This window comes from Tubulanus polymorphus, chromosome 7 (genome assembly GCF_964204645.1).
Source record: "Tubulanus polymorphus chromosome 7, tnTubPoly1.2, whole genome shotgun sequence".
Lineage (NCBI taxonomy): Eukaryota > Metazoa > Nemertea > Palaeonemertea > Tubulaniformes > Tubulanidae > Tubulanus > Tubulanus polymorphus.
The window spans coordinates 17580995-17603943 of NC_134031.1; the positions used below are offsets into that span (position 1 = coordinate 17580995).

Consider the following 22949-nt stretch of genomic DNA (forward strand, 5'->3'; position numbering starts at 1 on the left):
GGTGTCATGTGACACCACTTTTGGGCAACAAAGAGCCGAGCACGCGTAGCCTATAATTGCTTGCGCACAGCTGTCTTGACTCGGTAACCATTGCAATGTACGCGCGTACGCCTGGCACGTTCCTCGAATCTGATTGGTCGAGACCGTTTCGGCGCGTCGGATCCGGGTATAAATACGAGTGGAATCCGCAGATTTGGCATCAATCTGTCGAACGAGCTCGAAAAGTACACATCTCTCACAGTTTTATATCCCGGAATATTCTCGATCTGTCATTCGAGCGAATAGGCTAATTTCAAAATGACGAACACGTTCAGAAAATCTGAAGAACCCAAACCATCGGATCGTCGGGTATGTAATGATATTCTGACAACTTACAAGAGAGCGAATATATTCACATATTGTCCTATTTACTAATTATCTATGCCGACTGAATAATGAAATACATATATAATGTGACAAAATGATTTTATTTTCTAGGTGATGAAACCGGTGATTGAGAAACGTCGACGCGAGAGAATAAATAGCAGTTTGAGAGAACTGAAGATTATTTTAGAAGCAGTCCTTCATGGCCAGGTTGGTATTTCACATATTCATTGAAGTGAACGCGACCTCTCCCTTTTGTTTAAAAATCAATTTGAATTTTAAATGTTTTTTCTTTCCGTTTAACAGATTCCACGTGACAGTAAAATGGAGAAAGCGGATATTTTAGAGTTGACTGTCAACCATTTGCGTCTAAGTCAACGACACCATTTACAAACCATGGCCGCTTACGACCCGAGCGTCATGGACAAGTACCGTACAGGATTCAGCGAATGCGCCAGCGAAATCAGTCGCTTCTTGACGGCAAGCGACGGAGTCAGTGATGAACTTCGCGGGAGAGTTCTGAACCATCTCTCTAGCCATGCCTCTACGATGAGACCTCACCAACAGTACGCGTGTCAATCGATTCGTACCCCAGTTGACTGGCAGCAGGGAGCGACACCGCCGCATGTTTTCGCGACCGGACTAATAAATGGTGGCTGTAGGCAAACGCCATTATTCGAAAATCGCTTGAAACCCATGGACAATAACGATGTAAATGTAAACAGATTCAAAGTAATTAAGGGCACATTTTCACCCCAGCCATTGGTGAAGAAGGAGATTAGCGCGATGCACGGACTCGATGCCCAATCGGATATTAAGCAAAACTTTTCCGTGAAGAAAGTGCCCGCGCTCAGATTGAGAGCATCGAACGAAAACAATTTATCAGTCGCCTCGTCCGGTGACAGCGCGTTCAAACCGGTCAAGAGTGAACCACGTGATTGCGTCGAGATTGCGCGAGACAATTTAAACATGAATGCCTTACCCGTCATTCCTGATTACGCCAGCATGTGGCGCCCGTGGTGAGACACTCAGAATCTTCCAAAAAACTTTCCCATCCATCATGGCATCGTGTGATGATAAAATTATTGTACATATGTATAAATACAGATTATGCTATTGTGTATTGTGAATATGAATTGTAGAATTCCATTCTTGTTAAAGACGTTAAAAGTCTACTTTTTGTTATTGAAATAAAATGTTATAATTTTATATATGAAAAAGAATATTGCATTTTCTGTTTATATGTTTACATAGAGGATGGTTGAGGATAAAGCGGATTATGTTCAGGATTCCAGGATTATTGTTTTCTTATTACGTCTTCGAATAATCATCTGTGTCGGGAGAGTGAAAATAAGTATATAACAATTCGGTTTTCCGCCGATAGATCAGAAAACCCTTACCGAGGGAATAGGGTTTTCTGTTGAAAAGTCAGAAAACCCTAATAACCAATCCCCTACAAGGAAATTGTCTACGATAATAAGCGAATCAATCATTTGAATCAGAGAATACAATACTTCGCTACGACGTAGAGGCCGACTTGCTACACGACGGCAGGACATTTTTATACAGGTCACAAAAATTCCGCCAGCAATCATCTCTAAATCGCTCGTAGGCTGACGTAATATGAGTACGATTTTTCAGGAACGCGCGCCTCGTAACTCCGCAGTTAGCAACCGCGCGTCAGGGCTGCAGTTTCAAATGTTATTAGTTCAGACGCGGCGTCACTTATACCTGCAGGGTGTTAATATCAACGCGGATTTATCAAGGGTTGATTTGTTGGCTCATTAGGGATTTCAATGAAATGTATCACTTTCTGCCTACACGGAAACCATTCGCCTTTTTACACGTCTATTGTTATCGATGAAAGCGTTAATTCGTGTTTTACATCGAACCTTTACATCGATTCATTCGGTATCTATTCGCTAACGAAGATTTTATTGTGTCGTTTGCGGTTTCGCTTTGTTCGTCAATTTGTTCTAATGTCGCTCCAAAGAATTCCACTGACAATCGATGTATTTGTTCGATTCGATACTTTGAATGATTCGACCCGTTGAAGTCATCAAGTCGGCCCGAAAAGAAAACATCCATCAACTCTAACTACGCTTAAGTCAATTATTATATAATTGATTGGTATACAGATCAGTGATTTTGTAAAAACAAAAAAATGGTTGCTACGCAGATTGTAGATAGTGGAAATGTGCGTGGAAGGCGAAGATAGTTTTAACAAAATGTGCATAAAAATATTTCCGGTTCTGTGATGGCTATTTCTCGGGAAATTAGCACGTCTGTTATCTCACGACAGCGAGAGCCTTTATTGAATTGACACATCATTAATAACTAACTTTCAATAGAAATCATGGTGACAGGATCTCAAGGGAATGTGGCAGTTGAATTTGACAAATTATTTTTGATCGCGTATTAAGCTGTATCAATTTCCGTAAAACTCCTGCCTATTTTCATAAAAATAGACGATATTTCTGTGTTATTTTAGTGATATATTCGAAGTAAAATCGTACACTTAAACACGATTAGGTTAAAACCATGGTATCTTAAAAGAAATGGCCTCAGTGTTGATAATTGCCTACAGAAAAACATCGTCGTATAAATATTGTTGATGAAACACGGTTTTAAATTCAACTTATATTCTATACAAATCCGATTTATAATAAAAAGAATACATGATTTTTCATTCTTTTTGTTTTAACCTTTTTTCTTGTTAATCTTTTTTTTTCTTGTCGATCTGAGAGTTTTGATCGAGGTTATTACGGTCAGAAGTCTCTCGATCATTTGGCTTCTCGTGATCTGACTCGGCCCTCGTTTACGTAACGGGTGTTATTATCCAATTTACCAGCACAATAGATCGTCCAATAAACATCTGGTCGGACATTCACAAGGGTGAGATGATCCCCGCCCGAAATTAGCCCTAATTACCGACGGAAAGAACCGTATGTTTTCGCCACCCAATGGCGCGTTACACAAATCTTACACAACGCCCTGACTGGTTACTACAAGAGGTAGCGATGTACCTGGATACGGTGGATGCGGCCATCCTCTAAATCCGTGCGGCGGGCACGATGCCGACACGCGGCCGATGTTCATCGAATCACCGAAATTTTAATGGCTCTATTCAGCGTCGAGAAAACGCGTAACAAGTTGCTCGCACCGCAACAAAAGGAGGCTGGGGAAGATGCATTGGTATTCGGACGACTGAATAGCTAAACATCATCCCCGAATAGCTCTAAAACCTCGACATTAAAGGATGAAAAGACGAAGCAGGTTCTTCGCATAAAAGAAACTCGGTTGTAATTTGATCCTTTTTCTCAAACAACAAATGATGCTCGGCCTATAGCTACTGAAATGATGGCTAAAGAATTTCAATTCATCACGCATTTTATTCAATTAAATGTACAGTTTCCAGTATATTTCTGCGTGGGTGAGCTTCCCACGGCTCCGATTCAAAGTTGGAGTTTTATTTGTGGATGGATATGAATGCATCCTCTGCGGAACATACGCTATATTTGGTAATAAATGTTGAATATGCGTCGCCATTTTTCTCGGGTCATGAACTGGAAGAAATTCTAGTCTTCGGTCAAATAACTACCGGAATAAAACGGTTGTTATGTAACAAACGAGTCTCAAAATATTATCTGTTACGGGATCTGGAACTTTCTAGATGATTCGAGGGCATGGTAATATCGTTCATCATGTTTATACATAGATGGGATGGGAATAATATAACTATTTAAAACTGTTAGTAGTTGAATATATAACTGATTTTATATGTTAACGATGTGTAAACTGCACAGGGGCTTGTCACAATTTGATGGAGGATGGATGATACCAGTATCCCTATAAAATTTTCTTTTTTATATAGGGATACTGGTATCTGTAAACTGTACGAAGTCCAAAAATTCAAATTTTATTCGATAGAATTGATTGAAATGAAACCACGACGTTTATCCACTACTAACTCATCAGTGGAACGTTGTGGTTTCATTTCAATAAATTCTATCGAATAAAATTTGAATTTTTGAACTTCTTCAGGAAACCCTGATTTATATTACTAATATAAGTAGTTAGTAGACTGTATCTATCTGTCAGTCAGGTAGTTCTGAAAGATTTGCCCATATGCCGCCAGTTCACGTCAATATTATCCTCATGCCTTATTACACTTTAAAGCTGTGTGATAATCATCCCATGTATCAAAACGATCATGCAAGAGTATATATGGGTTTTACTGAAACCAGTTGGAGGTAAGCTGCCTTAATTCATCCAGGACAATATAATGTTTACCACGAGGACGTCAACGGAGACGATAAGCCATACCTCGTTGATAGACCATTATAAAAAATAACTCGTTATTTCAATAAGTATTTATATATATTTAAAATCATAACTTTTTACATTGTATCAGCAGTATAAGTTGTGTGTGTTTAAGTAGATATTCAACATCTTTGAATATAAATCAGCTACCACGGTCTCCACATGTTATCTTCAGCATTAACTTGCTGGTTACCGTTCTGATCGTCGCCGGCGAAACGATCGACGTTTTCATTGTCATTTACGTTATTATTGATCACGTTGTCGTCCTGTGGTTCGGTCTTAATGATAACACCGGGTTCCTCTTTAACTGATTTTATCAACGGTTTAAACGCGCTGTTGCCTTTGGATAAGTCTTTAAGGAGATCTGGTGGTGACTGTTTCTGCACTACGTCATTCGGAGAGCTAATCGGTCGCCCGATAGCCATATTTACATTCGTGTAACTATTCGCAGACGATGCGAATAACTGTCTGTTGTATTTTTGCGCGGTAGCGGGTGCGGTCATGTATTTCGATTCTGTATTCGCGTAATTCATTAGTGGGGGTGAGATAATGTGATTCTGCGGCGAAGTCTCGGCGGAAAAAGTCACAGGAGACGCGACATTTTGAAAATTGTAAACGTTATTCATATTCGGTCCGACACGGGCAGTAGCCTGTTGCCAGTGTACACTCGTGTACTGCGGAATCATAGCGTTCATTTGGTTTGACAAATGACCGAAAACGCGGGTCCGAAGATCGTCGCTAACGCCATCTACCGCCGATAAGAATCGAGTGATTTCGGTGGCGCATTCGGAGAATCCGGCGCGATATTTTTCCATGACTGACGCATCAGTGGCTGCCGCGCTGAAGAGTTGACGTCTCTGCGTATTTCTCAAATGATTCACTGTCAACTCGAGTATATCAGCCTTCTCCATCTTACTGTCACGTGGAATCTAAAATCAAAACATAGCATAAATACCTTGCGACTTTACGAATTTAATTACGAATTACGTCATTGACAAATCTTATATGATACGAGTTTTCTATCTGGGGATTTGTCGACTTTGTACTTCAGCGCTAAGTTGGTACGTCTACTAACGAAATGATGGAGTGATATTGTGTTAATCGATAATTACCTGATTTTTGAAAGTCATCTCTAAAATAGATTTCAAATTTCGTAAACTTCCGTTTATTCGTTCACGTCTTCGTCTTTCGATGATCGGTTTGGTGACCTGTAAAAGAGTTTATCTATGATAATGCATCCATCTGCCATTTGCAAATAAATAAATATATATAGATCACAATGTCACACGGATTAAAATGCTATCTTAATCCCCGCCATTTTGGTTTAATCCGATTTCTACATCGCAGCCTTATGTCTCTAATATTTCCCACAATTTACGTATGCCGGTACGTAACGTGAGTTTGTTGGTGAAGCTTTTCAAGCAGAAACAAAAATCATATTTCTGAACTGATTTTTTAGAATTGATATGAACGATTTACTCTCAAAGCAGTTGGTATGCATGCGTATAAGATATTGTAAAAGCAAGTCAATAGTATTAGGTTTGAATTAATTATTTCTTATTGCAGTGATTTGAGATATGTCAGATATCTTCCATTAATCAGTAACTATTTACATAAAAAATGATATATGATATGACATACCCTTCTGTCCTTTGGTTTAGCGTCATTGTCATTTTTCTCCATTTTTCCAACTGAGTTTGTCATATTATAAATCTCCTAAACTGTTATTATTTTCTCAGATTCTGTTCAGAACGCGGAGCTCGTATGGATTTTCTTGCGGGTTTGGTGGTTGTAAGATCTATGGTCCTATGGGCGTACATTCGGGGATATTTAAAGTCGTGTGGACACGCGGGCGATACTCTATCCGCCAATCAGAGACGAGCAACGCGCCGGTCGCACGTGTGGACACTGACGTATCCGACCTTAGACAGATGTTTCCTCTGTAATTACGGGTCGCGCGTGTTGGCGGCTCCGACGCCCCACAAGTGCCATCGGTCGCTCGACTCTGTCGCTATGCGCATACCGATAAACCGGCTCAGCCCTCGGAAGCTAGTTTTTCCGGGAACACGATCACACTTTTTCATTCGATCGCATATCAATTTACACAATAATTTCTTCAGACAACAAGAGCGCAAAGACAAGTACCAAACAAAAAGACATGAAAATAGTAGAAATGAATGTCCCTTGGAATAGAATTCAAAACTCATCCACATGATTCGTATTGTTGGATGCACCCTGAAACGAACTCAATCATGAGACGACGATATATAGATATATATATCTCATTGAAAAACCTTTTGATCATGTTTTATAAAACCCTTGGCATTGAGAAAACCCTAGAACGCCGATTTACATAACGTTCAAAAGTGCATTCCTGGACAAAGGAGCCACATATATATATATATATATATATATATATATATATATATAGCATAAGCCGTTATCATTGTGGATATCTTTGATAAACATTGATATCATCATGACATGTTTTATATTTTGATTTTATTACGCCCTGTGCATTGGCTTGGTGGCGCAATAAAAGCCACAGAAACTGATGAGATATTCCAAGAAACGACTCGTAGTGTAGCAAAACATTTAGTTGATGTAAAATAAACGCACTAAAAATGAGAATAAATGAATAAGATTGGAGAAATTTCTTGCACTTAGATGTTCCTTAAAAATCGTATAAACTATAGTTTTGATGTATAAACTAGTTTATGCGTCCATGATCGCTCCTAAATGGAAACGTCATTTCATATTTGGATTGGAAATTCTAATTCTAATTCACACATATATACAGGTAGAGACCAAACAACGACTTAATAAAATGGCCAAAAAACTTTTTTTCAAGCTTCTCACGTTCGTTCCCTGAGGTTCACTTTTCGTGACAATTGTATAAATAATTTCCCTTCGTAGTTTTCTTCCCCTTCGGTAAACGATGAGAAGTGAATTGGTTGTCATTGCGTCATGGGGTTGATTAAAGAGGAGAATCTCACCTGTGATATCCCTGGGCCTGTATCTGGGGTAAGAGAATGTTTTCTACCGCCACAAGTCACGCATTTTATAACAGCTCGTCATCTGAACCTAATACTTACTCACTAAATAATGGGACTATAGAAAAATAAATTATTACGCTCTACTTCTATCTATCTTAAAAATACTGTCATATCTGCCATGGTAATTTTGACTCTAAACGTTGTATTCACATGACATAATTTCAACGAAGTGGCCAAATGCATTCAAGTAGTTTTTTGTCCAAAATGCAACTACGTGTATTTTATTTCTTGTTTAAAGTGATCAAACTAGATATGTTCTTGGGTTACATATTTTCTATGAACACAAGTAAATCAGAGAAGGGAATGTGACAAACCATCCGTTTCTTTTCTTTATATGGAAATTCATCGCTGTAATAGATAGAAAACTAATAATTTGTACTTCTACTTATATAAGTCACTGTAATACCAGTTCCGAGTTTTTTGGATTTAGGTTTTAGAATTGAAAAAAAAGTTTACCCTGTGACAAGATGCTTCAGAGACTCGTTTTACGGTCTAACAACGATCAAACGTTTAATTAAAACAATTTATATTCATTAAAGACGCCAACTGTATAGCTGTAAACACAAACATATTAATCATTGCTGACAATAGAGGCGCTGTTTTCATAATTAAACTGTGTGTAATCAATTAACTGATTACTAAATTACTGCAATATTAATCCATGGCGACCTCCGCGGTCTAGACTAGACGGCGTAATCGCGGCAACATAGCGAAAACAGAATACACGGTTAAAAACATTGAAATGAAAGGATAAACAAATCAGTATCGTTTCTATTATCCGAGATAGTTTTCAATAGGAAATAGACCCATAACGATATATAGAGCTATGGGTTTATGAGGAATAGTTAAGTGTGGAAAGTATAAATCATGCAGAGAGTTCTTTGAAGTTTCGATTTCATTTCCATTGCGAAGAGTATCTTAAGTGTTAGAATTTTTAGTACTTGGCTATTTGTGTATGGTTGGTTTGCCTTGTATAAGGTATGTTTGAAATTCGTAGGACTTGAGGCGATTTCGGGAAAGTCAAGAAGCCCTTGACAGACTAGGATCATGACGCAACAGCCGGAACGGCCCCCGATGTCCGCGAGTTAGCAACACAGCGCGTGTAAACATCTATTAATCCAGCTTAATCCAATGTTTACACCCTGATAATCCCTTTAACACCAAATCATCCATCCATGCCATGATTACGGTTACATTTTTATTTGCCGAGCACCATCCTGTAAATAAAACATTGCAATTCTTTTCCTGGACGACGAAAGGAGAGCGGCTTCCTTTTCTTCTCTTCGCTATGCGTACTATCTTCAAATCGTCTTCGATACATAACTGTCATTTAGTTACATAAGACTGAATTATTTTATAATCCCCAATAGAGATTTGTTTGCTTCAAACAAAACAACTTTTATAGCGTAAATGGCCAACGTTGATTGCCCAGTCCATTCATTCATTCATCGATTGGTGTTTTGAGTTTTCATCAATTCTAGAAGCCGAGGCGTTATCAGATAATTTTCGTCGGCGATTGTGTATTTTCTATTCACCAGACGGCTACAATTAATAGTATTTTCACTGTCGATCTGTTTAATGCGTCGACGACAGTTAAAATAGTTCGACTTAATCGTCATCGTTTTATCTAGAACTGAGAGAGAAATGACCCGTAACCTTCGATCGGTTACCAGGCAAATAAATTCATATCCACGTCATCCTCGTCTGGCCAGAGTAAGAAAACGAAAACAGGTATTAACCCCGGTAACCCCCCCCCCCCCTCTCCATTCAGTTTGTGCTATCAAACTTTGATAAAAACTAGATAATACTTTTCATTACAATATTTAGGAATACACATGTACATAGATATTTCAATATTACTTCAACTATATTTCTTCATAGAATTTTCGAAGCTACGATAAAGTCATCTTAGATGCATGTAACTTGCTAAAAGTCACAGATAATCCAAGGTAAATATTGTGACCAACACGACATTGACCAACACGAATTTGAAGTTTTTTCTATTAAAGTTTTGTAAAATATTGAAATATTTTCTTTATTTCCAAATTAATTATTTGGGGGGGGGGGATTTTACCAGAGGGGAGTTTTATCTATGGGGATATCGAATGTTCGTAGGATTAAAATACAAATGAATATAGCGTGATCAGTAGGACAAAAAACTAATTTCAAATTGATTCTCTAAAATTGTTTTCGCACACAGAATTCGCAGGCAGTGCAATCAGATAAGCTTCACCATTTAGGCTCCGGGTACATGTAAATATAAAAATTCGACTTGAACCTAAATTTCACCATCAGACACGCATTCGTGATAGTAATAGACGATGATTATCTATCACATAGTCAATATTGTTAACTATATCGAAAACTTAGCACACACACGTGTCTGTGGGGTTACCAAGCCCGGGCAGGTGTGTCATCGCACTGCCGGAACGCGGGGACTACCTGCCAGCGTATAGATATATACGGTGCGCTACTCGACAAGAGTGATAGATAATCTTTTCGTAGATCGGTAGCGCCCTGAAGACACAATTAATCGTCGGTAAACAGGTGGTCCCCGTTTTCAAGTCGGTTGACTTTAGGCGATTACGATAAATCTCGAAGAATTCATCTATTAATTATTCGAATACAATAGTGGAATTGTGATAAACAGATCAAATACGGACTATATTTTCCTCCTCGGGCAGAATGCTCATCCTCACTTGCCACTTGTTCCCCGTCGAGTAGTTCTACCCTTGCATTGTGCTATCATGTACTTATGATTAGTTTATAAGATTTTGATGATCTATTCGATTTGAAAATTCATTCACGCCGAAGAAATATTAGACGTTTCCTTATTTCGTTTTCAGGCAAATATTTTTGGATCGAGTTCTCGATTTGTGTCAGTAATGGCCAGCTCACGCATCCTTGTCGCATTGGTGGTAATTCTTGTGCTGACTTCCGCGAATTGTGAGTACATGGGATTTAAGGCCTGCTAAATAGGTTTTAAGGTTATAACGGTGTTTCAATAACTTCAGGTGCACCAACTAGGATATCACGGCCGATGAGCGATTTGCTACAAATGATGTTTTTAAGACATGCTACGAGACTCGGAGGTGATAGTGAAGGCAGTAACCCATTTTGTTCCAAACCTAACTTCGTGAACGGTCATAACCGGTGTGTATAATTCACTATTCTCACTCCGGTCTGCGCTAGTGCTTACTTCGAAGGCTAAAACAATGTTTGTAATCGCCTTACAGGAAAACCGAGTTGTTGAATCGTACTAAGCCCGATAAAAATATGAGTAAATCCCAACATTTCAAACTTTATTGGAACCATTTCGATGGTGGCACATTCCACCTTATTAGAGCAGTGGCCGACTGTTGTTGGAAACAGTCGAAACATTGGTCTCAATGATTTTTTCGCCATTTTTTCACCATACATATAGTCTTCAATTGTGGGCTTTCTCGTCACAAACAAAATAAATGTTAGATTTTCTTCTTATTATATCAATGAAGATTTGCAGAAGGTATCTTTCTTAATTTGGAATCTTCGATCGATTATTACAGGACCTGTTGCGTATTACACGATACTTGTCGCGAGAATATTCGCAAACTTGACGTCTGTTCGAATCACAAGGTCGGGAAGTATTACAACATCGACGAAATCGGTGTTGAAACTAACTGCAGTAAGGCTTGCTCTAGGATTTTTCTCATTCAAACAAATTTATACGTATATCCAAGATTTCATTTGAAAATGCATTTTCGGTCTGGTATATTTGCCAGCTATCCAAAAACAGGAGTAAGTGGGGTGGTACTAAAATCAATCATGAAAGGAATATTGTAACACACTAGAAGTTCGTTCTTCAAATGCGATTGCAACTGGGTTTTGTAATTGTTCTTGCAGATGATAATTTGTCCCACTGCGACGAAAGATTCTGCAAATGTGACTGGCAGTTCGCGCACTGCTTCATCGGCGATGGTGAAAACCAGGAAAACCTGATGTCGTTAGTTGACGAGGAAGCTTCGTCATCGATATTTGGCGAGGCGAATATAGACAAGTTGAAAGCCATAATGATTAATCAGCTGTCGTCAGATGGGGACAATAGTTAGTGTATAACACTGTAATCGGTATAAAAAAAAATCCATGTTGCAATCGAAAAACTGTATGATTTTGTTCTATTCGTTTCTTTCCCTCGTACTTAAGTACGATATTATTGGTCATCAGTTTAGAAAAGCCATTCTTGATAGGCCTGCCTACAAGATTGGCGCTATGGTTTAGATTGATTATGAAATCAAATTAGTAAATTATCAGTTAATTTGTTACCGAATTATATTGTGCTATACAATGTAGTATCATCGTCATAATATATTCATTTTAGATATGAAAAATATAACACACAATTTCCCCGTGTTTTATATAACGTGCAAATTGCAAGCGTTTATTTTTAGCGTCTATTCAAAAGATTCTTCTACGTAATAACCTCCAAATCCCAGAAGTCCATATATATCACTCAAGTGTATATTCTTCAATTGTTCATAAGTTTTTATCAGATCGTCGACGAATGTTGTCGCTAGATCTTGGTCTTTGTTTGTTTCGTTATAGTGATGGATATTTTCAGCGAAACAGTTCGTCACCTGACGGTCGCACTGGCACACCGTGTACGGACACACGTCCGTTTCGTCGTCGACTGAAAACGAAAAAGAAAACTAAAGGCTTTACACACAATTAAATCAATTACGTTACAGGAATTTGTTCATCCTTACGACGAATGTTTCCAAAGTTTTGGATATTAACTTACGACATTTGATGACTTTATCTTCAACTTCAAATTCATATTTCAGGAAGTATGGCAATTTGAGAATATTTATATGTGATCGGCATGTCCCGGTGCGGCTTTCCTTATAGCAATTGTCATGGTGCATACAGCATCTGAAAATGATGAAATGATCTGTAGTATAATAGGGTAATAGCCTACACAATCATTCCTGATATCATCCATTTTCACAGTAATGATAATAACATGTATGCGAGATATAGAGAATCCCATGCTGATATAACGAGAAAGATGAAGTCCGAGATGGAGTTCCCTTTAAACTAATTCGTTGATTCCGACGTTTTGACTATAACCTAATAGTCACAGGAATGATCAGGAATCTTCAGTGGGTTATAGTCGAAATTTCGATTCAATAAATTAGCTTAACGGAAACTTTTCGCACTTCATCTTTCTCGTTTTATCAGTGTGGGATTCTCTATACATCGACACGACACGGGCATAGCGTTTCACCACGGTTATTTACGACATAGATAACGTTATACAAATATTATAGGGATCTGTCGAAATTACTACAAAGTTTATATATAGAGAGAGTAAAAACCATTGAAATTCTATTGCAACGCAAATGAAACGAATTGATTAACCCTTACTCGTCGATCGGATCAACTGGTTTACCCTCGCCACCAAGTCCACACCAGTTCCCATAATTCTCAAAGTCACCTGCACTTCTACCGAGCAAACGGTTTATCATCTCATCAAAACTGTCCAGTCGTCGTTTTGTCAGAGAGTGGCCGTCACTTCCTGTGATCGATGAACGAAATTGGACTACGAAATTAGTAACGAATTTGGCTAATGGAAACGTGGTACTATATAGGCCCTCAATAAACCCCGAAAACGTATTGAATCGAAGTCTGTATACATGTATAGTTCCTGGGCTACAGAATAACACCCGTGGGTTTTGCTAATAAGCCAGAAATATGAGATGAAAATTTCAAATTGTATCGTAATATTTTACTTACCAGTGCTAAGCGCCACTAAAATACACACGAACAACCCCGATCCTCGAATTACCATCTTCTTATGAATGTAAAATATCTTTGGATCAGTGATTTTCAGAGTTAAATATGTTCTGTTTATTTCGACACCGTATACACGCGTTAAGTGCGTATGTCACGGACCTTTACGTGGATCAATTTTTCGAAAAGCGTATTTTTATCGTTATCCGTGTTTTTTTTCCGGCCAGCTGTAAACGAAGCGTATAATTCACAGGTCGTGATAACTGAGTCCGGGAGTACTACACTGTAGATCCATTCAACGAATAACCGTTCGAGTCCTATATTATGGACAGAACAAATCTCTCGAACTTGAACTTTTTGTGCTATTGTATTTTCAACCTGTTCATTACTGATAAACTGCGATAGTGCGATAGTATTGTGCGAGATAAAACACAATTTCCGAAAGAAAATTCCTTAATAATCATCCCTGATGACGGCTATAGGATGATAGCCGATACGTGGCAGTAAACATACAGTAAAACCTCGCCTTACCTCGGAATTTTGACTGATTCTTTTGTCAAAAAAAAAATAAGGTTTGTGTTTTGCTAACATAAGTTTCCTATCCTTTTAATTGGACTTCACTTAGCTCGGGCCAATTTTGCCAATTCCAGTTTGCACGAGTTAGACGAGGTTAACTGTATCCAATATCTACAGGGCATTTCATTTTTCGACTTACGGGATTTTCTTCATAACAAGATAGAATTTGCAGGAGTGAATACCGAACCTATCCACAGCTATGGAGAAAACTGATGTACTACAATCCACCCAAGAGGTTTTCCAAGATCTACTAAATGAATGAAAGTCAAGACTTTCTTCAAGCATATAGTTCAGTATTTATTATACTAGGAATACGATGTACAAATAAAGCCGATAGCTTTTCAAAACAAAGTATAAAATGAGACTCTCTGTAATAGTTTCAATTAGTCAAGGAATTTTACATAAATTCTGCATTTCATAATTTCATATACAACAATAACATTAACTAATCTCGAAAACCGATAGTATATAAACGTTTGCACTTTCTAAAATAAAACATTTAGTGAAGTTGAGCTCAAATCTTGTACCAAATAAAAATGACATATAGTCGAATATTGCCCTAATCGGCAACACAATGTTGTGAAACTTCAAAAAAAAATTTACTGACACAACCAATATTTAGTTTAGGCAGTCAACTTTAACAAAATTCTGAAATACAATGAAGTATTTACAAAAAGGTTTGAATTTTTGTAGCACAAGCAACATGCTTTCTTCAGATATGTAGTTTGAATTATGTTCAGAGATCAAATCTTTAAGTGGCCCCATTTGAAGTACGTTACATGCATAATAAGTGACGAAAATAACTGATCTGCAAAACGAAAGGTGTTACCCCACGAGAAGTTGAATCTCTTTCCCAATTGTGTATTCGACAGAAAAGAAGAGATTACAGCCCAAAATCATTGCAAGATATATAATTTCTATGAATTTTTATAAAATATGTAAATCAGATAAATAGAATAAACAAGGTTTGTCTGTACTACCTACACACATAAGACACAAAAAATCATTTCTAATGAAATATATAACATTTTAAAACCTCTTTGCTTAAAAACGTTTTTAACCCTTTCAGTGTGGCAACTCTACAGTGCGGTGTATTAATCGGTGATGAACTCTGCTAGTACCCCGCGTCGCGGTGTATTGATGCATTACCGGTTGTAATCAATCATTTTTCATCTTTATTGAAAGATGGCAGCACCTGTCAAACAGTGGAATATCAGTAACTGTGCAAGCATACCCCGCAGTGTTAGTAACTAACAATACACCGCACCGGGGTGTACTTGCACTAAAGCAGTAGGCCCGTTATTACACGAGGGTGGAATTTTTCATAATTTTCAAATTATCTCCATCACTTTCATCAGGTATTAAGTAGTCTTTATTGAAAGGGTTAAGGTAGATTTAACAAATTACGTTCGGTGTAGAGACTCTGAGTTGTCTCGTAGACCGGTTTCACCGCGTCGTCGAACTGTTTCAGAATCTCGATCGTTTTCTCGTAATCGTATTTTTTCATCTTCGCGACAAGACCCTTTTTATCCGGAAGCATGTACGTCGCTAGTTGGACGGCTTTACGCACCAAGTACGGGTGAAATTTCGCCAACGTTTCCGTGTAGACGTCACTGGCGATCGCGCCGGTCGACGCGTTGTCCTCGGCTTTGTGAACCTCGTGCAGGAATTTCGTTATGAAATCGAGAGCGCGATGGAGACGCAGCAGAGTTCGCGATCCGTTATCAAGTTTGTTTATTTTGCATTCGGTGAGATTATTCTCAACTTCGTACGCGATCATTCCCTGAATCGTCGCGTAGTGTTCACCCATCGACGATTTTCGATGTTCTCGAAGAATGTGTATTTTGCTGTGAACGTCCGATGAGACAAAGCCAAAAACTTTTCCCAACAAGGGGAATATCCTGAAAAATAACCAAATATAGAATCAGCGATTTTTCTTCGACCATTAGAGGGTGGCCACTTAAACAAATTCCCGAGTTTTCCAATATTCCAGAAGTCGGATCCCAAAAATCTCTTTTTTGGTATAAAATCAAATTTTATAGGTCGAATCATCTTTATATGAATCTCATGTGGCGGACCTGAATTTTCCAGGCTATTTGCAAATTTGTCAAATTCTCCCCTACCTGCAGGTCACCCTGCATATGGGGTAAAAGAAGCTAGTTCAACCATGACGACCAGAAGGTGCTGCCACCTGTGCTGAAATTTCAGAACGTTTTACATTTCGGAAGAAAAGAGGCTGTGAGACACATGAAGTCCGATTTTGACACATACCTACTCAACTCGCTGTAAGCCTCTACATATTCATCAATTTGTAATATGTTATCGTCAAGCCGACATGCCTTAAAATTGTCAGTAATCGCCTGAATATCAAAAGCTCCTTCGTTGTTAGCGGCCATATTTAGAGTTGTCACACGAACTATTTACTCAGTACATCTAATACTGGAAGATATTAATTCAAATTGATTCAATTATTCATGAAAAATCTCTCTTACATTTCTTTTTGATCTACTTTTTGTTTATTTTTTCGACAATAATGAACAAATTACTTTATCATCAACATCGTCCCCCACTACGTAACTTCCGTAACTTGTAATCTACAGGACAAACCCGGAAATACTAACTATTGGGAAATCCCCCAAGCACGTGTGATAAAAATCTCAAATAGATTGAATAAATATCCGTCGTATGAACTCTATAGTTTCCAGATATCAGACTCCTTGTTGTTACAAATATTTTTATAATGGTTAGAAATATGCAGAATCTGAAATTAGCCGAAAAATCTGCTTTTTCGCTGCAAAAAACAGAACCCGATTACATTCTGTGTATGGACGCTCAGCCAGTTGTGGAAGATCCGATAATAGCGGCGGCAAGTTCGAATTACGAGATTCGTTTATTTACGTGGAATAATTTAACCACATTAGGCAGCATCGCCGGGCACGAGAGCGTCGTAACCGGCGTCAAATTCGGCCGCCGCAATCCAAACCTGTTGTACACGTCGTCGTGGGACAATACGCTGAAATGTTGGGATGTGCGAAACGGTACCGATAAACCGGTACAAACGTTCGTTGGTTACACGGGGAAATTCGGAACATTTTCGTGCTGCGACATCAGCTCCGACGACGCGACGTTATGCGTCGGTACGAACGCCATCGAACACACGAACGATTCGTTCCTGTTATTCTGGGACGCGAGAAACGCCAACGATTTATTGAAATATTACGAGGAATCGCACTCGGACGACGTCACAAGAGTGAGATTTCACCGCGACTCCACGAACCACGTAGCGTCGGCGTCCACCGACGGACTCGTCTGCGTGTTCGATATCGCCGAACAGAACGAAGACGACGCTCTTCTGATGACGTTAAACGCCGAATCGGCCGTATACGAAATGAACTGGTACACGCGAACATCGAAGAATCTGTACTGCATTACGGACATCAACTCGTTACATATTTGGGACGGCGTCGAAGGTGATGATATTCTAAATCTAAAAAACGAGGCGACCGATGAATCGGAGAGTTTCGTCGATTGTTTCTATAGCGAATCGGAGGATAAGTTGCGTTTACTGAGCACTCGACGCGATGGCAACGCGTTGCTATTCGATGTGGACTTCGACGAGAAAAATATTTCGAAAGTTTCGTCCATGAATGGCGGACATAACGATCTCGTACGCGGATTACTTTGGAACAGTTCGAATGCTTCGTTGGTGACCGGAGCCGAAGACTCGTTACTTTGCTTGTGGAAAGATGCCGAATCAATTGTCGACTCGTCGCCGAAACCTGCCAGTAATCTTAAAATGAAAACGGGCAAAATATCGAGCCGAAAAAAGAAGGCAGATCCTTACTAACGAAAGAACTTAATTTTTGGGTTATTTTAAAGAATTTTTATTCAACACACAACAGGTATACTTGATGAATAAAATATTGATAATCTCATAAATAGTTTTGGTATTTTTTAGAGATTTTAAATTCGAGCTGCTGCTTCCAGTGTTACGTTAAAGGAATACATGGCATTTAAGCTTAGTATGCTTAGTACTGGCAACCCATCAGTCAGATGGCGTGAATAGAACACGGTTTTCATGTCGTGTCAAGTTTTAGTTCATTGCATGAAAAACTAGGTACAACAGAAATTAACACATTTAAATAGTTGTGAACCTCCACTCAAGGTTTTTTAAAAAGATTGGATGCTATCCTTTAAAGAGGATTTACAAAAAATGATTGACCTCATCCTCATTGTCAGGGTTTGATTGCCTACTGCCGAAACCCACGCAAACAAACTGGCCCCAGACCCTTCATTGGTCTATCTACACCGCCCAAGGTTTCTTGGGTGGACAGGTTGCCACTCATTGGCCACCAGATATGTCTAGCCAATCAGATGCGTGGTATTGATAAAGCAAATCAGCAGGTGAAAAACAACGCATCTAATTGGCTTAAATATTACATGAACTGGTGGCCGCTGAACAGCAACCTGGCTGCCCAAGAAATCTTGGGCATTGTAATAGACCAAATGAAGGGTCTGTGGCCAAGGTTTGTGTTGGCTTAAGCTTAGGCAGCAGGCAATAAAACCCTGGCAAGCGAGAAAGGACCGGTATACATGGTAGACAGGTTGCCTGTCCCATTCAATATGGTTGAAGATAGAGACCAGTAACCAGTCTATTTACATGGTGATACATAATCAATAGATACAAATACAAATCAATGAATTAGATTTCTTCCTTACATATAGAATCAACAAATATAGTGCCTATAAAATAAAATATAAATAAGCACCTGTGTAAAGAGAAAAAACTGTAAAAAGCTATGAACATAACTCGTGTAAAGTGCAAATAAACTGGGAGTTAAAATACCCTCTACCAGAAAGAAACCCGTGACAAGATAAACCTATTGATGCAACCAAAAATTCATAAAATCTAGTCATGAATTTTTGATGCAACTTATTTCATTATGTTTACATTGAAAAAGTTATCTACAGAAACAGTAAACAGAGCAGGGTGTACAACTAGTAGCATTGAAAGGGTTCTATTTGTACCTACGAATGTTATGAGAAACTTGTTGTAAAAACAGATTTTCTGGTCCCCTGATGAAGTTAAAGTAAATAAAATTAAACTGAAATTCAAATGCATAAGAAAAATATCTGGATGTTATCTTCTCGAAAAACATGGACTTAAAAATGAAGGGTTTTATAGACAGGGTTCCTACAGATCAGTCAACTCAGAATTTTTAGGGAAATGTTTGAAAAAATATTAGGCATCCAGTTTCAAGTAATTTTCATGCATGGCACTTCCTACACGCGATTAACAGAATGATTTCATGAAAATGTAAAAAGGATAATGATATCATGAATTTATTAATACGCCGACTTAGGGATGTATTTGGTTAAGGGGAAGCTCAGAATTTTGATTTTAGGGTCTCATACCCCTAGAATTTTTGATTTCTTGAATTTTAGGGTAGTATTTAAGGACCTGTAGGAACCCTGATAGATTTTCTGACCGCAGAAAAAGCTTTAAGATCCTAAACGCTTCACTGACACGCAGCGGTGAACGTGTCCACTCCGAAATATCGCTGGAATCCTTCGGTGCCGACGAACCTCATAAATCGACTCAACGGACACGTAAACGACGTCGACGTTTTTTGACAAAAGCGAACCTTTCGAGTCATATCCTTGCCGTTGTACAGCACTCGTATTTGATGCGTGAGACCGGTCGGCGATTCTTGAAGATATTGCTCTAATACTAGACGCGACGCGTACGGCGGCCATTTTGTATTGTGTATGCCCAACGCGACGAGCAGCGGAGTCAACGAAACGTCGTGTCCCGAATAGAGGACAAATTTCACCTGTCGATGATCGGGCAGATGCGAATTCATGTTCATGCGATGCGCGATTTCGTACAGCACGGGATGCATCAGCAACAATTGCAACCGTTGATACGAGACGCTGCGCAATTGTCGTCGCATGTAGCTGTTCGAGATCTTCCACAGATCGGAGATCAGATCGGCCGCGTTGCACGAACCCGAATTCAAACACGCGACGTCGATTCGTTTACCGTGGCAATAACGGCCCATGACCGCGTCGAGAAAAGCGGTCGCGTCCGTTTCTTTGATCGTGATTTGATACTTGCGCTCCAACTCGAGCAGCAACCGTTGCGACGCCGAGCGATTTTGTTGCTTCAACTCGCGCGCGATCAGCTGGTGGTATTTGCGTACGGCGTGGCAGTAACACGGCCGGTGAAAATGTTTCGTCGAGCAAAACGAAACCGTCTGCTGTTCGGTGACGTACAAATCCTGTACACGGAAATTCGGCAAAAATCCGTACAAGAACGCCAGCGAACTTTGATACGTACGCGGATACTTCGTGCTGCGTATCAGCACGTTCTCGCGTAGGAAACCTCGCCGCAACAATCCGAGTTCTTTGTTGTAAATGTTGCCGAGGTAACGACCTAAATCGAGAAGCTGCACGACTCCTTTCGGCGTCAGCTGTCCGTCGCCGCAATCGCTTTTGTTCGGGAATGTATCCGTGTGGCGGAACGCGTCGTAGTTGTGTCGCCATTTCGAAGTTCGCGCGAGATTGTCGACGTACGAATGTAACGTTTTGTGATGCGAGTATTCGGTGAGGTTTATTTTACAGTTCAGTTTCACAGGTCCGCCCCTTTTAAGGTTGTGTATAGGGGAACGGTCGCCGTGTCGAATAAATACGTGCACCGATATCAGTTTCTTCATACGCACCATTAATCCTACAATTCATAGAATGAAAAACATTATAGGCCTAATTCAACTACAATCAATCTTGGATAACTCATCACTTTGGGGACTGTGATCAAGAATCTCTCCAAGCAGGAATTGTTGTAATTCAGAGGAAGAGGTAAATAACAGGATCCAAGAAAAGTGTTAGAGAATCCAAGAGAATTTTTATATGAACTTAATTTTAGACTTAATTATATAAACTTAATATCGATAAAGCACCAAGAAAAAATCAGCATATTCATACCTGGTACTCTATGTTCTATTGCAATTCATAATGAATAGTCTCCTTGCTTTGATACTATAGACCCTGCTTAATATTGATCGGTTAAATCCAGATTTCTCATTAACCAAACTTGTTCCCAATTATCCGAATTAAGCACATTCTACTACGCTTCACTATCTACTAAACCAGTAAGTCAGTAAAGCTGTTTTGCATCGATCCTTAATCAAGCAATCGACTATGCAAAACAATATTTAAATCCGATAAACATACTTACCTTCAGCCCCTTTCACCGGCGCTTCAGACGGATTGCAATATTGATCGGCCTGACTGTCGTTATTAAAACCACTCGTCCAAATCAATGTTTCGTTACCGACACCTCGTTCATTGTGATCATTGCTATTAAAATAACGCAATAACACGGGTACTTTACGGCGATTACGCGATCCACTAAACCACCAATCTAAACAAAAAAGTAGGCAATATGTATAAGTCAAATAGTCGATATAAGGCTCAAAATAGGACAAAGAAATGCTTAACATCAAGTTGCAAGTAACATATAACATTGGCTTGTACATCATTTTGGAAAGCCATAAGGATGTATGAGCCATGCAATTCTATCTAATCTAATGTCACATTAGACCCCTGTATAAAACACCCACAGACTGGTCTGTTACGGGTTCCCTAGGAACAACAGCTAGGTACCCACAGACCAGTGTGTGGCTACGAACAATTATTGAGATGATTGTTCGTAGCTCAAGGCAAATACCCGTAAAGCTATGTAACAGTCCGTGAGCCCTGTAACACAGGTGGAACGCTCTGAAACATGAGGGTAACAGGCTATCAGAGTTTGTAAAACCTGCTGTAACTCTGTATCGAAATATCTGTAATGCTGCCTGTTACACCCTGTAACAAGGGTATAACAGGATGTCAAAACCTGTTTATTAAGATGATTTCCAGCACGTCCCAAATAACTATTCATATCAATCAAACCTTGGATAATACAAAACTGTTTATTACGACAATTACACTTTGCCCAGAAGATTCGTATTAACAAGGTTCTTCTGTATAATTCATTTTAAAAAAATGTCCGTAAAATTTATGTTAGAAAAAGGGGTTTAAGTAAGATTTTGGAGTTAGGGTAAAGTCGAGAGTTTAGAAAGTCAAGAGTTAAATTTCACAATAAACAGACTTACGAGAACCAATAAGTATAAGAACGAGAAACACTACGAACGATGCCTTCCATCTCCAGCATATTATACGCTTGATCATTTCGGAAATTATGAGAGCGTTCATTATCGGGGCTCACCGCTATAGTACAGTACAATCCACTTACAACAAAATATCAACGACAACGTCTCTGTCAAAATTAAGTCATAATTCAATTGTTCTTGTCATGCGACAATTGTAAACCTGGAAATTAAAATAGTAAAATAAATACCAGCCCCATATACGACATCAAGTGACCAAAATCCGGCATATTTTTAGCTATTCTTTGCTAATTAAGAGATTAATTACTACAAAAAACACAAATTACAATTTATGACTGTGGAAATATTCGACGACCTTGAAAGTTTCTAACCGAAAATCATCGCACTAATTGCCAAACTCGAACGTCGTATGTTGTATGATGGACATCCCTCAGCTAGTCAGTAACCTGTCTGAGGTTTAGTTTCACAATCGGATATTTTCACAAACCACAGTCAGGAATGGGAAGGTCATTTTTGTATGAAATCTTTGTCAGCCAATTTGACTGACGAGTAATTTGCCTGGCATTTCATTGTCTCTTAAGATATCCGTCTAATTTTTGTTGTAATCGACGCACAACAGATTCGTAGTTTGTCTGATACATATAACACCTCACCTGACGATCTTAATCCATGTGCAAATCGGCCGTAAACT

At 39.0% G+C, this 22949-nt stretch overlaps 6 protein-coding genes across 8 annotated transcripts; 3 read left to right on the forward strand and 3 right to left on the reverse strand.

Annotated features, from left to right (window-relative positions):
• The first annotated feature begins 291 nt into the window (after positions 1-291).
• LOC141909226 (transcription factor HES-4-B-like) lies at positions 292-1386 on the forward strand. Its single transcript, XM_074799613.1, has 3 exons — positions 292-348; positions 478-573; positions 670-1386. Exons 1-3 carry the CDS (start codon positions 298-300, stop codon positions 1384-1386), a joined length of 864 nt encoding a protein of 287 aa, XP_074655714.1. The 5' UTR covers positions 292-297.
• Positions 1387-7653: 6267 nt separating this feature from the next.
• LOC141909227 (uncharacterized) lies at positions 7654-11830 on the forward strand. Its single transcript, XM_074799614.1, has 5 exons — positions 7654-7710; positions 10589-10688; positions 10757-10895; positions 11288-11406; positions 11625-11830. Exons 1-5 carry the CDS (start codon positions 7654-7656, stop codon positions 11828-11830), a joined length of 621 nt encoding a protein of 206 aa, XP_074655715.1.
• Positions 11831-12170: 340 nt separating this feature from the next.
• On the reverse strand, positions 12171-13710 carry LOC141908871 (phospholipase A2-like). Its single transcript, XM_074799129.1, has 4 exons — positions 13515-13710; positions 13146-13296; positions 12520-12650; positions 12171-12408 (listed from the first exon to the last, which is right to left on the reverse strand). Exons 1-4 carry the CDS (start codon positions 13567-13569, stop codon positions 12173-12175), a joined length of 573 nt encoding a protein of 190 aa, XP_074655230.1. The 5' UTR covers positions 13570-13710; the 3' UTR covers positions 12171-12172.
• Positions 13711-14434: 724 nt separating this feature from the next.
• LOC141908349 (ceramide-1-phosphate transfer protein-like) lies at positions 14435-16688 on the reverse strand. Of its 3 annotated transcripts, XM_074798364.1 has the most exons (3): positions 16359-16498; positions 15495-15988; positions 14435-15282 (listed from the first exon to the last, which is right to left on the reverse strand). In XM_074798364.1, exons 1-3 carry the CDS (start codon positions 16481-16483, stop codon positions 15263-15265), a joined length of 639 nt encoding a protein of 212 aa, XP_074654465.1. In that variant the 5' UTR covers positions 16484-16498; the 3' UTR covers positions 14435-15262. The 3 variants fall into 3 exon arrangements, with proteins under 3 accessions (XP_074654465.1, XP_074654466.1, XP_074654464.1); XM_074798365.1 differs by lacking the exon at positions 16359-16498 and adding an exon at positions 16580-16688 and having other exon boundaries at positions 14435-15988; XM_074798363.1 differs by having other exon boundaries at positions 14435-15988.
• A 3-nt stretch (positions 16689-16691) lies between these two features.
• Positions 16692-17994, forward strand: LOC141908348 (WD repeat-containing protein 89-like). Its single transcript, XM_074798362.1, has one exon. The coding sequence runs from the start codon at positions 16828-16830 to the stop codon at positions 17932-17934; it is 1107 nt and encodes a 368-aa protein (XP_074654463.1). The 5' UTR covers positions 16692-16827; the 3' UTR covers positions 17935-17994.
• Positions 17994-22613, reverse strand: LOC141908347 (2-phosphoxylose phosphatase 1-like). The gene is made up of 4 exons (XM_074798361.1): positions 22585-22613; positions 22244-22460; positions 21325-21510; positions 17994-20817 (listed from the first exon to the last, which is right to left on the reverse strand). The coding sequence occupies exons 2-4, from the start codon at positions 22341-22343 to the stop codon at positions 19607-19609; spliced, it is 1497 nt and encodes a 498-aa protein (XP_074654462.1). The 5' UTR covers positions 22344-22460; positions 22585-22613; the 3' UTR covers positions 17994-19606.
• Between the last annotated feature and the right edge of the window lie 336 nt (positions 22614-22949).

Bases quoted from the DNA above. Each gene is read 5' to 3' on its own strand.
- LOC141909226 (XM_074799613.1), top strand. From the start codon at position 298: ATGACGAACACGTTCAGAAAATCTGAAGAACCCAAACCATCGGATCGT. The intron at 349-477 runs GTATGTAATGAT...TTTATTTTCTAG, and splicing joins CCAAACCATCGGATCGTCGG to GTGATGAAACCGGTGATTGA. The intron at 574-669 runs GTTGGTATTTCA...TCCGTTTAACAG, and splicing joins AAGCAGTCCTTCATGGCCAG to ATTCCACGTGACAGTAAAAT.
- LOC141909227 (XM_074799614.1), top strand. From the start codon at position 7,654: ATGGGGTTGATTAAAGAGGAGAATCTCACCTGTGATATCCCTGGGCCT. The intron at 7,711-10,588 runs GTAAGAGAATGT...TTTCGTTTTCAG, and splicing joins TCCCTGGGCCTGTATCTGGG to GCAAATATTTTTGGATCGAG. The intron at 10,689-10,756 runs GTGAGTACATGG...CAATAACTTCAG, and splicing joins TGTGCTGACTTCCGCGAATT to GTGCACCAACTAGGATATCA.
- LOC141908871 (XM_074799129.1), bottom strand. From the start codon at position 13,569: ATGGTAATTCGAGGATCGGGGTTGTTCGTGTGTATTTTAGTGGCGCTT. The intron at 13,297-13,514 runs GTAAGTAAAATA...CATCGATCACAG, and splicing joins TTTAGTGGCGCTTAGCACTG to GAAGTGACGGCCACTCTCTG. The intron at 12,651-13,145 runs GTAAGGGTTAAT...CATCATTTTCAG, and splicing joins CCAGTTGATCCGATCGACGA to ATGCTGTATGCACCATGACA.
- LOC141908349 (XM_074798363.1), bottom strand. From the start codon at position 16,483: ATGGCCGCTAACAACGAAGGAGCTTTTGATATTCAGGCGATTACTGAC. The intron at 15,989-16,358 runs GTATGTGTCAAA...GTTATTTTTCAG, and splicing joins GCTTACAGCGAGTTGAGTAG to GATATTCCCCTTGTTGGGAA.
- LOC141908348 (XM_074798362.1), top strand. From the start codon at position 16,828: ATGGTTAGAAATATGCAGAATCTGAAATTAGCCGAAAAATCTGCTTTT.
- LOC141908347 (XM_074798361.1), bottom strand. From the start codon at position 22,343: ATGAACGCTCTCATAATTTCCGAAATGATCAAGCGTATAATATGCTGG. The intron at 21,511-22,243 runs GTAAGTCTGTTT...TTTTTTGTTTAG, and splicing joins TCTTATACTTATTGGTTCTC to ATTGGTGGTTTAGTGGATCG. The intron at 20,818-21,324 runs GTAAGTATGTTT...TATGAATTGTAG, and splicing joins GCCGGTGAAAGGGGCTGAAG to GATTAATGGTGCGTATGAAG.